General features: G+C 37.4%; 1 protein-coding gene across 3 annotated transcripts in view; it reads left to right on the plus strand.

Annotated features, from left to right (window-relative positions):
* Positions 1–14819, plus strand: part of NFKB1 (nuclear factor kappa B subunit 1) — a 121886-nt gene that overhangs the window by 22116 nt on the left and 84951 nt on the right. Inside the window, exons 1-4 of one of the 3 annotated variants that reach the window (XM_055587818.1) lie at positions 841–1853; positions 3293–3338; positions 7253–7328; positions 11786–11826. In XM_055587818.1, the coding sequence (XP_055443793.1) occupies positions 3300–3338; positions 7253–7328; positions 11786–11826 (156 nt within the window). In that variant the 5' untranslated portion in view covers positions 841–1853; positions 3293–3299. Of the gene's footprint in view, positions 1–840; positions 1854–3292; positions 3339–7252; positions 7329–11785; positions 11827–14819 lie in introns of those variants that run through there. The other 2 variants (XM_055587817.1, XM_055587819.1) reach the window with 2 other exon arrangements.

Genomic DNA, 14819 nt, shown 5'->3' on the forward strand with positions numbered 1-14819 from the left:
CAAAAGCACAGAACTGTGTGCAAAGGGAAAGTGAGAGAAAGGGCTGGGGGAGCAGGAAGGAAGTAGGGACTTTCCCTGGTCTTTCCTAATCCTTCAGTTCCAAAGGCTTAGTTGGTATTTCAGAATTTTGAAATAAAACCTGCTCTTACAATTAATGCAAATATTACTCAGTGATTCATCCTTTCCAAATAATTCTTGGTTTCATTTGACATTTTATTTTTAAATCTTGAATTAACATTGACATCACTCCCAGGGTACTGTTACCTCAGCTCTTTACAGGGAACTGTCTTACAAAGGCCAAGTTCAGATTTTAACCATCATCCATATCTCTTGGGCTGCTTTTGGGCTTTTAAAACTATGATCTTTTGGTACATGTTCATACATAAATCATAGGGAGGATATTGGAGGGAGGACTCGATGTATTTGGGTGTTTTTTCCAGTGATTTGATTTAGAGATCTTTGCGATTTTCACTACGGTGGTGATCATGATAATAACCCTGCATCATTTCTAATCAAGTAGATTTAGTTGCATGTTTAGAATTAGGGTCAGGCCCACCTTACATTAAATCAAAGGTCAGGAAACCGTCCACAGGTTTAAATATATATGTAAAATCAGTGTAATTGAGATTCTGAACAGGTTTTGTCAGTTTAACAAACCAGCAGCCTCCTTTTGCTTTTGAAGACTGTGGGCTAAGATTAGAGGATTCAGGTGATGAGACCACATTAAAGGCAAAAAAAAAAAAAAAAAAAAAAAATGGTCTTAATATTTTTCTTGGAAGCTATGGTGTTCTGAGAATAAGAATTTTTCACATGGAATGTTGTAACCGGTGTTAGCCCTGTGTTTCAGTGTAAGACTATTTGCTATCATTCTTTTCTTTTTAATATTTATTTACTTCTTTTTAACATTTATTTATTGAAACTCTTGGTTGCGCTGGGCTTCCCTTGTGGCTCAGCTGGTAAAGAATCCGCTTGCAATGCGAGAGACCTGGGTGTGATCCCTGGGTTGGGAAGATCCCCTGGAGAAGGGAATGTATACCCACTCCAGTATTCTGGCCTGGAGAATTCCATGGACTGTGTGGTCCATGGGGTTGCAAAGACTCGGACACGACTGAGTGACTTTCACACACTTGGTTGCTCTGGGTCTTGGCTGCAGCATCTTTAGTTGTGACATGAGGGAGCTTTTAGTTGTGGTATGTGGGATTTATTTCCCTGATGAGGGATTGAACTTGGGCCCCTACACTGGAGCATGAAATCTTAACCGCTGGACCACCAGGAAAGTCCCTAGTATTCTTTATGTAACTGAAAATCATGCTAACGAATCTTTAATTTGGATATATATGGAAGTCCATATTAAAAATCCGCACTTACTAAAAGAGTTCTGATGTAGGTGATTTGTTCTTTGAATAAGCATTTGTTAGCTAACATATTCCAAGCAGAATTCTATTTCTTTCAAAGGTCCATCCCCCATCAAAATCTCTCATATTGCAGATAAGGGAACATAGGACACTGTAGGTTAGTTATATATCCAAAGTCACACACCCAGCAGTGGCAAAACTCTTGAATTTCAAATGACTTAATTCTTCACTGTTTCAGGTCAATTTTCCTCCTTTTAGCTGGCCTCAATCAACTACAGCTGTTTGTAATTTGTTAGTTTCTTGTTTTCAACGAATATTTTTCCTGCAAATCTGTAGGAGTTCTTGCCATGTAGAACTCAGAGCTGCTCTTTCCCCTTTGTTGAAGTTGGGCGTGTTCTGCATCCCACAAGGAACCCTCCAATGCCTCCCCGACCCCTGCCCAGTCACAGAGTGCTGTTGTAGGAGAGGATCTCATTGGAGATTGGAGTCCTTTTTGGGGTATTTTGGATCGTTGAATGCTATATTCATTAGAGTGAGGGCTAAACCATTTTAACAAAGAGACCCGACAGTACACTGGGTTAAGCAACAGGGGAGCTGATTTCTTTTCTCACATCACCATCATTCAGCTGCCGTTCATCATTATGTAGGTGGTAGAAGCCAGATCGTCTCCATATCTAGATTCTATCCAGTGGGAAAGAGAAGAAACAAAAACATGGAGCAAGGATGTCAAGAGCTTTAAGCCCAGACCCAGAAATGGCACGAAGTAAATAGTTCTGACACGCCACCGGCAGGCGTTTCTTCAGATGACCGTCCCTAACTCCACAGGCATATGGGGTGTACTCTGACCGAGTTGTTTCCAGCTACAAGTCTATTACTGTGGGAAAGGAGAGGACAGATTCTGGTGGGCTGTAGACAGCTTTAGGGCAGCCCCCATCTCAAGTGCCCTTGAGTCTTTATAGACTTCATGAAGAAAAAGAGAAAAATTAGCCTCAAATTAATACTTACTTTCAACTGTGTGTTTTTAAATCTTCTAATATTTTCAGGGAATATGTCTAAAATTTGATCTAAGTAAATTTAACTACAGTTAACTAAAGTTAACCTATACATATTTAAAATAATGATGAGTACTTCTTACGGAAATCCAAAATGATGTGTGATTTTAAACACTTTTTATCTGGTCATGTGGCTCTTCATTTTTGTCAGGGCCTTTGGGTAATAGAAGACTGCTAGGGCCTTTGATGTATTGACATCTGGGTGGGTTGAGTAAATCTGAGACTCTAGCCTTGATAATAAAGGCTCTTATGTTCATGCCTTTTGATTGCACATTTAGTATCAATGTTTCTGTGCTGCTCTGACAGTGAGAGGAAGTGGCCTGACACAGCAGAGAGCTCTAGAGGACGGAGCACTGCACACTGCGGCTGTCCTCCCCTCGTGCTGCACAGAACACTGACCGGCCCCCCACAGCCCAGCGACTCCCTCTGAGTTTCTCAACTCAAGTGGCATGTAGAAAGTGGGGAGATAGTTCCAGGACCATGACAGAATTCATGAAGGGCTGGAAAATAACCTGCACAAAGAGCTCAGTGCATCTTTGAAGTCTGGATGGTAACAAAAAGAAATGGCCTCTAAGAAATCTAATGGCATGATTTCTGTACCAAGGATGAAGGCTAGCTGTACCAAATTCCAGGACACTGTTGTGAGGTTGACATAGGGGTTGTACGTTATGCGTAAGTGGTAATTCCTTGATTATGCAATCTTTCTACTTTTAGACTTAGATTCCCAAGAGGAACTACACAGTATTTCCTCCTAAGATCTTTAAAAAAAAAGGGGAGAGGTTATAGTTGGTCTTACTGAAATAATACAGTTTACTCCTTCATAGTGGAATTGTTAAGGTTTATTCCAGTCTTAACAGTTCGGTTTTGTATTCTTTTCATGCACAGCTCCAGAATGGCAGAAGACGACCCATATTTGGGAGGGCATGAACAAGTAAGTAGTATAATAATCGTGCTAATAATTTTTACAACAACAGTATAAACAACAGTAACTATCGGGAAAACTCTTAAAAGAGGTAAAAATTTCTTTTAAATTGTTTTTCTTGTCCATTTACGTAAGGTCTTAGAGCATTTACGTAAGGTCTTAGAGGACATGCCATGTAAGACAGCAGTATCCCTGCTGCCACACTCTTGTAGCATAAAAGTTATACATGCTGCTGGTCAAATGATAGCTATTATGTTAGTTTGTTGGGGCTGCTGTAACAAATTGCCACAAACTGGGTGACTTAAAACAACAGATAAATATTCCCTCTCAGTTCCGGAGGCAAGCAATTCAAAAGCAAGATGACAACAAGATTGGTTACTTCTGGGAGTTCTGAAGGAGAACCTGTGCTCCTCTTCTAGCTTCTGGTGGTTATTGGAAGTCCTTGGCATTCCTTGGCTTGTAGCTACTCCTCTCCAGCACATTCCTTCTTCTCTTTGTCTCCTCTGTATCTCCATACCCAAATCTCCCCTCCCCGCTCTTTTCTCTTATAAAAGTACCAGGCAGTGGATTGAGGGCCCATTCTTCAGGATGACCTCATCTCAACTTGATCACCTCTGCAAAGACCCTGTTTTTTAAGTAAGGTCACATTCACAGGTATTTTAGGAGTTAGGACTTGAACATGTCATTTTGGGGGGAGGCCAAAGTATTTATTTAAAAACTCATCTAATGAGGAGGCAGATTGGTATAGTGAAAAGGAGTTAGAATTCAAAGATCTTAACTAAGTGCTGACTGCTATTAAAACTTGAGGAATCGCTTAACACCGCCACCCCCACCCCACCTCATGCTCACGTACAGAGGTGTTTGAAAGACTTAAATGGGCAATGAATGTGCTTTGGGGACATGGAACTGTTCATTATAATTATATCAGCGATTATAAAGGGATACTAGTGTCCTAATGTCATACTTGAAAAATGTTAGTTTCAAGCCTATAGAAATGTTGAATAGTCCAGCAAATCTTTGTTGGTTGCTCTATACATATATGTGTGTGTACACACACAGAGAAAGAAATTTATGTATAGTATGTATGTGTATGTGTGTGTATATATGTAATGAACCATTTGGAAGCAATTTTCAGACTCTAGGGTAATTGCAATGGCAGTATTAAGAGTATTTAGAATAGTGACATTTATTCACTCATGATCTATTTATTGAGACATCACTATGTACCAGCACATTGCTAAGGAAGGGTACAAAAATGTGACACATTTCAGGAAGCTGCCATTCTTCTAGTGGGAGGGACAGAGACATGAGTGGTTTCCCTGTGGTGTTGAACACTGGAGTAGTGGTCTGTGTGCAACGGGACACAGATGTCGGGAGGGAAGAGGGGCGTGGTTATGCAGACGTTCCAAAGGCAGTCTGTGTCAGCTGATATTTGAAATGTGTAGTTTGCTAGGCTAGGCAAAGAGAGGGAGCAGTGGGTGCCAGGACATCTGGTCCAAATTTCATAATCATCTCACACTTTAGCCACATAAAAAAAATGTATTTCCCAAAATTATGCATGCAAAGAACCAGAAAGCCAAAAGTGCAATGTTTTTTGAGGGATCTAGTATTACTTCTTTAAATAAAATACTTATGTCACATTCATTACTCTTCATAATATTCTCATTGATTTAGAAAGAATGAGTATGCATTGCTTTTCATATTAAGATGCTGCTTTTGAATTTTATGGTACAAATGATACAGATAAATCGAGCAGCATTTTCTCTGATTACAGCATGACAAACATTTGGCTACTCATATTATCAAAAACCTGTGCTTTACCTTTCACTTTTAATATGCTGTCTCTAACAAAGGCAAACGCTCACCAGCATTAGGGTTGGTTGGCTTGGTTTTAAACCATGCTTTCCTGTCTCTGCACAGGAAATCCTATCAGCAAGAGATGGTCCTTTATGCCATACAAGAGTAAAACCTGCTGAAAATCGTGGTTTCGAAAGCTTTTCTTTGTGGGCATTTTTGTCAGCACCAGCGGTGGGGACATGTTCTGATATTTCCATATTTAAAGAGAGAGGTCCTTGAAGTTTGAGTTTTTTCCCCCTTGTCTCAAGATTAATAATTTATATTTCTTGAAGTTTGCATGTCTTCAGTGAGATCCTTAGTATTTTAATGTGTTCTGGGGTTTACTCCACCCCTGACCTAATGCACGCGTAAGCTGCAGCACAGGCCCCTGCTTTGCTCTTCTTGTCTCAAGTGGGGCTGAGTCTCTCCTGAGATCAGTCTTTAACCAGTCTGCAGGACCACAGGAAAGTTTTTTGTTCTGTTAGATCATCTTTTCTGCTCTGAGACTGGTAAATTCTCTCTATAAGATGAGGCCCATTTTTATAACAACACGTTTTTTTCATTCCTTTATTTCCCTTTCAGCAAAGAGTGAATAGTGTAGATGAACTTTACTCCTGAGCGTGGATGTGAGACACATTTATTGTTCCTCAATTGAAAATTTGCATACCTCACAACTGGATCTGAAGCGTTCTTTGTTTAAACACTGTGTTTCTTAGTCTTGATTTTAACTAGACATACTATTGATAGATTCTTAGGTATACATGAATGTCCAATAATATACTAGTAAAGAAAAGGAGTAAAATATTGCTGTTTATTTTTAATGCCTGATCCAGCACATTTACTAACTAGTGTATTATAAAAACTGAAGTGTGTTTGATTTCTGTGCTGTCCATAGACATTTCATAGATGACTTATTTAGACTGAAATAAATACGAAACTCAGAAATACAAATTTTAAATCCTGAATGAACTAAGTAGGAAGGAAATGTTACTCTTGGGATAAGTCATTTTTAGTAACATTTCAAGATAGATTATAATTCAATCACAATATGTTGTTTACCCACTGTATTGGTTTTCTGGTGCTCCTGTAACCAATTGCCACAAATTTAGCAACTTAAAAAACACAAATTAATTCTCTTACAGTCTGGAGGTCAGAAGTCCATAATCAAGGTTTGGCAGAGTTGTATTCCTTCTGAAAGTTTTCCATACATTTTTGAACATCTAGAGGCTGCTTGCCTTTTTTGGCCTGTGACCCAACCCCTTCCATCACTTTAGCCTCCTATTTCCATTGGTATGTCTCCTACCATTCACTTTGGTCTCCTGCATCCCTCTATCAGGCCTGGCCTGGATAATTCAGACTAATCTCCCCATCTCTGTGTTCATTTGTAAAATCCCTTTTGCTATAGGAGACAGCATTCCAGGTTCTAGGGGTTGGGATGTGGGTGTCTTTGGGGGAGCTGTTATTCAGCATATCAAACCCACTAAATTCCAGGTATTTTCATTATGCTAGGTAAATAAAGATGGAAAAAAAAAAAGATGAGGGAGCTCAGTGCTCAGTTAATCTGCTTTTTGGACTAAGTTATATTTTGAGTTTTTCTATAAATTGTTCCAGGGCTCTCACTGTCTGAATCTTTCGGGATTTGCAATTGGATGCTAGAGGAGGAGTTTATTTACCATTATAAAAGAAATACAGATTTCTAGGATTATAGTCTCATGTTTATATTTCTAAGAGCTTTAAATCATTTATTCAACAAATATTTAAGTACCTACTCTGATAAATATACACTGGACCCTGCAGATATGCCAGTAAGCAAACTACACTAAGTCCTTATCTCTGTGGACTGTACACCTGGGTTGTTCTTCTGAAATCCCTTTGTCACACAACCATAGCCCAACCCCATGTAAAGTTCTATACACACACGAGAACTTAGTTAGGTTTCCTGAGCATATTTTTAAAATTCTGCTTTAAAATGTTTTCAGGTTTTTGTTTTTAGTTTTTGTTCCTATAATTAAGTTTTAGGTTTTTCAAGTTTTTAATACAGTGTTGGAAAAGTAATGATTGAAATATTAAAATTTTCCTTTTTGTAGATGTTTCATCTAGATCCTCTGAATCATACAATGTTTAGTCCAGAATTATTTCAACCGGAGATGCCACTGCCAACAGGTAAGAAAATTCTTCATCTCTTGCCTATCATTTTGCTTTTGCTTTTTTTAAAATTTGATTTTTTTATACACTCTTTTATGAAGTCAGTGAGTTACCTAGAAAGGAAATGGTGATTTATGTTTTAAAAGTCAGTTTTCAGTATACTTTTTTGGACTACATTTGCATAAACATGTTTGATCCCAGTTACCCATTGTATGGGAGAAGGCAATGGCACCCCACTCCAATACTCTTGGCTGGAAAATCCCATGGACAGAGGAGCCTTGTAGGCTGCGGTGCATGGGGTTGCTAAGAATCGGACATGACTGAGCGACTTCACTTTGACTTTTCACTTGCATGCGTTGGAGAAGGAAATGGCAACCCACTCCAGTGTTCTTGCCTGGAGAATCCCAGGGACGGGGGAGCCTGGTAGGCTGCTGTCTATGGGGTCGCATGGAGTCGGACACGGCTAAACCACTTAGCAGCAGCAGCAGCAACCCATTGTATGACTGATAATTGTTGCTGATATCTGCTAGCACAGCTCAAAAGGAACTTCTTTACTGTGTGGGATTTTTTTTCCTTTCACCCAATCTTGTTATCTCTGGGGTCTTTGTAACTCCTGTTTTCTTTGCCCCAGACACATGAGGCAGTCTCAACTCTCAGACCTATTCCCAAAACACTTACTTGAGTTCCTGTTGTGTGCTAGCTAGTATACCACACACTGGGAACATAAAGAGTACAAAAGTCATAAAAGTCACCTTGGTAGAAAAATTATCTTTTTAAAAAACTTCTAGCCCTATGTTCTGACCAATTGGATAAACTCGTGATAATCATCCATCCTCCCAACATGACTGTTAATTATCCCCATCAATAAGTTATTTAATCTCATATGAATGATTTTTAAAAAATCAGTCTGTTTTTTTATTATTAAATTTATTTATTTTAATTAGAGGCTAATTACTTTACGATATTGTATTGGTTTTGCCATACATCAACATGAATCTGCCATGGGTGTACACATGTTCCCAATCCTGAACCCCCCCTCCCACCTCCCTTATTGCTTTTATGTAAGCGTGCTGTGATAGCTCTTTTTATGTATTCCTCACATCGCCAGAGGGACTTAACAGATGTTCAAAAGCTGTGTGAGTAAATTTTGGAAGTTGTATATAAAAGAGAGTTTTGTAATTACTGAAGTATATCAGCTATTCTATTTACCATGGACTTGCTTATCCTCAATGGGAGACTTTGTGCAATTTGTATCATTGTCATTTAAAATTGCTGTTGTTACTTTGTACTTAGTGTTCATTTTTTATATCAGGTATTTATTTGCATTTTTATATCTATTATTTCTAGAAGTTCATGCAAGGGGAAAAAATAAATCTGCTAAATCTTTACCTTCATTAGCTTCACTAAGTGTGTTGCTGAGGCCTTTCTTTACCCCACAGATCATAGCTGAGATGTCCTCAAGTGTTGTCCAAAATAAGCTCTAGATCAGCTTCCTGTGAACAACTAAATGTCTTGGTAGCTTCTGTGTTTTCTGTGACTGGGGATCAAAGTCTTTTTCTTGGTTTTGATGCTTTATTGAAAACATAAAGGTTACTGCCCTCAGGAAACATATACTTTTCCATTTGATGGCTTATAGATGCCAAACAGTATCCTGATGCAAAGGATTTCCTAATTTTTTATTTCATCAAATTTATGGAGATAGAATAAGGTTATCGAAAGAACCAGCTCAGTGAATATTCTGAAGTCAAAGTTTCATGTTGTAGGAATTATTTAGCCATAACATTAGAAAAAGGCTTCCCAGGTGGCACTCGTGGTAAAGAACTTGCCTGCCAGTGCGGGTTCGATCCCTGGGTCAGGAAGATCCCCTGGAGGAAGGCATGGCAACCCACTCCAGCATTCTTGCCTGGTTAATCCCATGAATAGAGGAGCCTGGCGGGCTACAGTTCATAGAATTGCAAAGAATCAGACACGACTGAAGCAACTTGGCATGCAGGCAACATTAGAAAAACTTTTACAATTATACCTCAAAATTGTATTTTCCAGTTATTACCTCATCATTTTTTATTGTCACATACACATTCCCTCTGCATTGCAATGCCATAGTTCAGTTTTTTATAAACCAAGATTTATGGATGTTTTATTCACATTTTAAAGGAATAGAGAGGTTATATAAACCAATGTAATTTTCATATGGACTGTTTTATCTTTTGTATTTCTTGAAATCTAAAACCATGCTACTTGTTGAAAACTCTACGGGATATGGCACAACTGCTAGGTCAATAACATCATGCTGTAATTTAAATGACTCTACAGAGTAGGATGTTAATTCATGGCATGGAAATGCAGCCAAAGAAAATTGGCATTAAAACAAATATATGCATAGCAAATCTAGTTTTCTAGTTGATTTAACGTTTGAGTGTATTCCCTGAAAGAGAAAAATGGTCCCTTGGTAAATAGAATTACCAAGCCTTAGTATTTCATGTATTTAGAAGAAATTAAACCATACAGCAAAAATAATAACAAAATTTCCAGTATTTTTCGAAGAGTTACTAAGAAGTGAGAGACTTGAAGTCTGATATAAATGTGCTCTAATTCCTCTGTATTTTCCATGATATCCAAATGTTGCTTCATTTTTTTTTTTTTTTTGCTGAAGTATAGTTGATTTACAATGTTGTGTTAATTTCTGCTGTACAGCAAGGTGACTCAGTTATACATATGTACACATTTTTCATATTCTTTTCCATTTTGGTTTATCACAGGATAATTGAATGTAGTTCCCTGTGCTATATAGTAGGACCTTGTTGTCAAATGTTGCTTTCTTAAAGACTTCTCTTCTTCATATGTTCATTTAGTTTTCTAGAGAGAATGTTTATGAGTAGATTTGTTGAAATGTTCCATAGACCTTATTTAGCAGTGTGAAAATATTTATGTTTCTAATCAGTTTTATCTCCTTAGAAATTAAATTCTAGTCATTTTTTTGAATTTTAAAGTTCTAACAGTTTCTTTTTTAAAAAAATAGTTGAATATATCCAGGAACTAGTTTCAGACAGAAAAGAGAAGATAATTTACCTAAATTATATAGCATTGGTCAGTCCCTACCCTTTTTTCTTTTCTTGTGTATGTTTCAGTTCAAATTCAGTTATTTTTCAACTGACTTCCTTGTAAACTTCTTGAATAATAACAGGAAATAATTATACCTTAGTTTCCTACAGTTCTCTGCCTTATCCTGATTCATCATAGTGCTGAAAATAAAAATAAATCCTCTCTCAAGTTATGGTTTATTTTTAATTTCAAACTGAAAGTTTAGCTCTTCTTCATAAATTTATTTATCTAAAATAATAAGTCTTGAACTTCTGGCCTAGAGACAGTGAAGACTGAAATGGACACAGAAACATCCTCCTAGAATTTTTTAAGTACCATTTAAATTTACATTCAAACAAGTGAGAAACACCATGAGCCTTTGTGTATCACGGAGCTATGGGTTATTATACTTTTGACATGACATACAAACCAGCTGGGAAGCTTAGGGACTTTATCCTATTGAATAAATTTGTATTTATACTGTCAGAGGTTTTGATTTTACTTTGAGTTTCTAAACTTAGGTATAGTCAGGCTATCATTAAGCTTCTAGTAATCTTTGTTCTTATTAGTTGGTATACATTCATCTAACTTACTTTCAGAATTTTATAAAACGCTTATTTTGGAACAGAGTTTATATGAAAGTACAATATTCAAAAATTGTACACAGACATCAAAAGCTATGAGTTAATAAGAAGAATCTACCATGTCTGATGGACCAAATTAAATGTGGGAGAGAGGAGGAACAAGCTAGCCAGTTAGGGAATGAGGGCAGCACTTGTGGATTCAGGTATTGACAAGGGAACCCAAAACTTGGTGTAATGAAAAGCAGAGAGCCTGAGATCATTATCTGTGTGTTTCACACATGTAGGTTGCTGGCTCAGTCTCTTGTAATTTCATATTAGGCACATTCTCTTGTGAAGAGTGGAAGTCAGAGTCTGATGATGTGATGGCAAAAGAAAATTTCACAGTGACCAGGAAGTGGTTGCTGCTTTTAATTCATATTTGTGTCATTATTAAAAATGCTTTGTTAGTAGACATGATTGTGAAGGTTGTTGACGTCTTAATTCTTGCCAGACGTCATGCCTTTTGTTGGGTTGTGCAAGGTGCCATCACCACTGAACAGACATCTAGGTGGTATGGTTCTCTCTAATGGTGTAAAACTGTTATTAAATAAGGATAAATTTAATATTCAAAAGAAGAAGATATGCCTTGTGGAATTTTAGCTAAAACATTTATTTGAAGCCTCTGTTTAAAAACATGATTTCAGTTTTTTTACTTGCTTTGTATATATATACATACATATATATATATATATATATATTTTTTTTTTTTTTTTACCAAATTTGAGAAGCCTCACAGTTTCTTTTGGTTTCTGTTTGTTGTTTTGTTTTTAGCAGATGGCCCATACCTTCAAATATTAGAGCAACCTAAACAGGTAAGAAGATTAAAGGGGTGGGACTTTCTCTTTAATTGTTAGATCCATAAGTCTAATAATACCTCAAGCACTGAATAAAATAGTAAATGAATTTTACAAAGGAAGTAGCTTATCTAGAAGATCGACAACCTGCCAAATTGTCTAACAACTTTATCATCCACTTTCCTTTTCTCTTAGTCATTGTTCAGACTGTCCTGAACCTCAGTACATAGTTCTATAAAACTTAAGTATCAATCCATGGTATCCCATGATCTCCAACACTTTGACTTACCAGCCATTCCTAGAAGAGATGTAGGTTATCTCCACTCATTTTCATGTGTAAGAAAATACACATACACACAGTTCACATACACTGAGTCAGGCGCTTCCACCATGTCCCTGCATATCAGAACTTCTGAGCCTTTCTCCATCCTGAGGAGCTACGCCTTTGCTATTTGGAACATGTAACTTAAGATACTAAAAGGACCAGTGGGGTGTAGATAAAGTCCTAGAATAGACACGTTCTTTTGGGTATTAGCTTCAGATCTAGCCTCTTTGGAGTCAGGAGAGGAGCATTTTATTTTATCAGGCCCTTCCCTGGCGGCTCAGACAGTAAAGAATGTGCCTGTAATGTGGGAGACTGGGGTTTGATCCCTGGGTCAGAAAGATCCCCTAGAGGAGGGCATGGCAATCCACTCCAGTATTCTTGCCTGGAGAATTCCATGGACAGAGGAGCCTGGTGGGCTATAGTCTGCGTGGTTGCAGGAATTTCACTTTCACTTTCCTCTTACTACTATTATTTATAGAGGATACCTGGGAATTGAAATGGCTTCCTTACCATGTCCCTATGGGTAAATAAATATTTATTGGAAATTGGATGGGACCAGTGCTATGAAAGAGGAGGGAAGAGAATCTTTAATATCTTCCCATAGTCATTAAGGGATGAAGTAATGGTATAGTCCTCTGCAGAATGAGGACAAAGTTAGTAGATCTCTGACTGGATATGCATATTATCACAAATGTGTGAGACTGAGGATGCGTGTGCCTGCTTTCTTGCAGCTATATCACCCAGTACTTTTCCTAAATGTTTTTAGTAGCTCAGGCAAGTACACTTTTGTATTGTGTAACACTTAACAAATGCGAACTAGGTCAAAATCTTAAAGTATGCATGTGGTTACTGTAATCATGGTATTACATATGTATTTGGGTTTTGGTCAGAATATAAAGGATATGAGTATCTTTATCTATGACCAAATAGACTACACTTATGAGGTTGAACTTTGATAAAAGTTTTTGGTGTGGGGACTGGAATACCATATGCGATTTTGGGACATTGTTTTCATGGCTCACAGGTGACACACCCTGATTCCACAGCCTGCCGACATGACTTTGCTTTATCTCCATTCCCAATTCCCTATCAGTGAGTTCTCACAGGAGGCCACCAGTTTTCTCAAACGACCCTCCCAGTGGAAGTTTATCCCCTAACATCCTGTGCAGTGTTACCTGGCCTCCTGGGAAATTTCCAGATAAACCATGAAACCAAGAAATCAACTAAAATTTATTTGTCTGCATACTAGGCAAAATGTGTTTTTCAAATATTCATTTTCATAAGCATAGCACTACCATAAGGTTTTTAAAATGAAGTTTCTTACTATGGGTCAATAGTCATAAGGAAAAATTGACGTTTATGATTTATCTGAAGGGTGAGTTATTTATTTTCAAAATTTAATTCACTGTTGGTGGATGTGTTAAAGCTTATCTGAGTAAATCAAATGTGCTTGCTTACCAAACTGTAATATTGTGATGTCTGACTCCAGTGAAAGTAAGAAGGTTGTATTGAAGTCAGACTTTCTGACCGGATGGATGGAGCCTTGCCTTTGAGGTTGATGACTCATTTTAAGCAAGTGGAGTTACTGAGATGAATGGCTGTGGATTGGTAAACCTTTAATCTCAAAAATTTAGAATCTGAAATGCATTCAGACTATGCATTTGAAGACATCCTAGTTTCCTTTCAAAAAAAAGATATTTTATTTCTATCTTCAGGTTATAAATTCCTTTGCATAGAAGTTTAGATACTTTTATCCAACTATGAATGATATATGTTGTTTTTCAAACGATAAGCAAGGTATTAAGACAGGTCTCTTTACTCATATTTTACTAAACACCACTCCCAATAAGATATAATAGTATAAGTATATATTTCTCCAACTGTCCTAAAGTAACTTTATGATTAAAGATAATGAATTACTTTATTGTTTTAAAAATAAAATCTAGAAAAATTTTCTTTTTTTCTCTGGAGTCTCTGCCACAATTTTCCCCAGCTTTGACAGAGATGAGTCATAGTATAGACCACTACTAATCTTTAGGATAGCTAGTTCTGTTGCATATTATTAAGTGCTAATTATCTAATATTGTTTAAAAGCTGAAGTTGTGTTTAAACCGATTAGCAGTCAAGTAAATCCCTATTTTATGGTTAGCCAGTTCTGGAGGCTGACTGTTGCTTTTTCATACTTTTAGAAATTTCATTTAATTATTGAAAATACGCTAACAGCCTTTGACTATAAAAGGTGTAGGGCTGAATTTGTAACTTATTTTTTAGTTTGAATTTTTGAGAAGCAAAACAGGGAGAGTCACCTTCAAATCACTCATCTTACCTCAGAAGGCTTTCCAGGTGTTGATGTTTGGGGTCACCTAAGGAGCCCTTTTCAAGAGTTGTTTTAGGTCCCACTTTAATGAGTTGATCATATACCCCAGACTCATGTGTGACATAAGGTAGCTTCCTCCCCTAGGGAATTTAGGTCAGGTCTCACTGGTCCCATAAAAGATGCTTTAGACTGGTCCTCTTTGGAAATTAGAAAAGTCTCACAGAATTTAGCAACAATTCCAGGTGCTCTCCCTGAACCTCTCAGGCTGTTTTTCAAGACCCTATGGGGCATAGTGAAATGAAGTACAGTCTAAGGAGGGCAGAAATTTTACATTGATCCATTAGCTCAAAGCCGTCAAAACCTGTATAT

The sequence above is a fragment of the Bubalus kerabau genome, chromosome 7 (genome assembly GCF_029407905.1).
Source record: "Bubalus kerabau isolate K-KA32 ecotype Philippines breed swamp buffalo chromosome 7, PCC_UOA_SB_1v2, whole genome shotgun sequence".
NCBI classification, from domain to species: domain Eukaryota; kingdom Metazoa; phylum Chordata; class Mammalia; order Artiodactyla; family Bovidae; genus Bubalus; species Bubalus kerabau.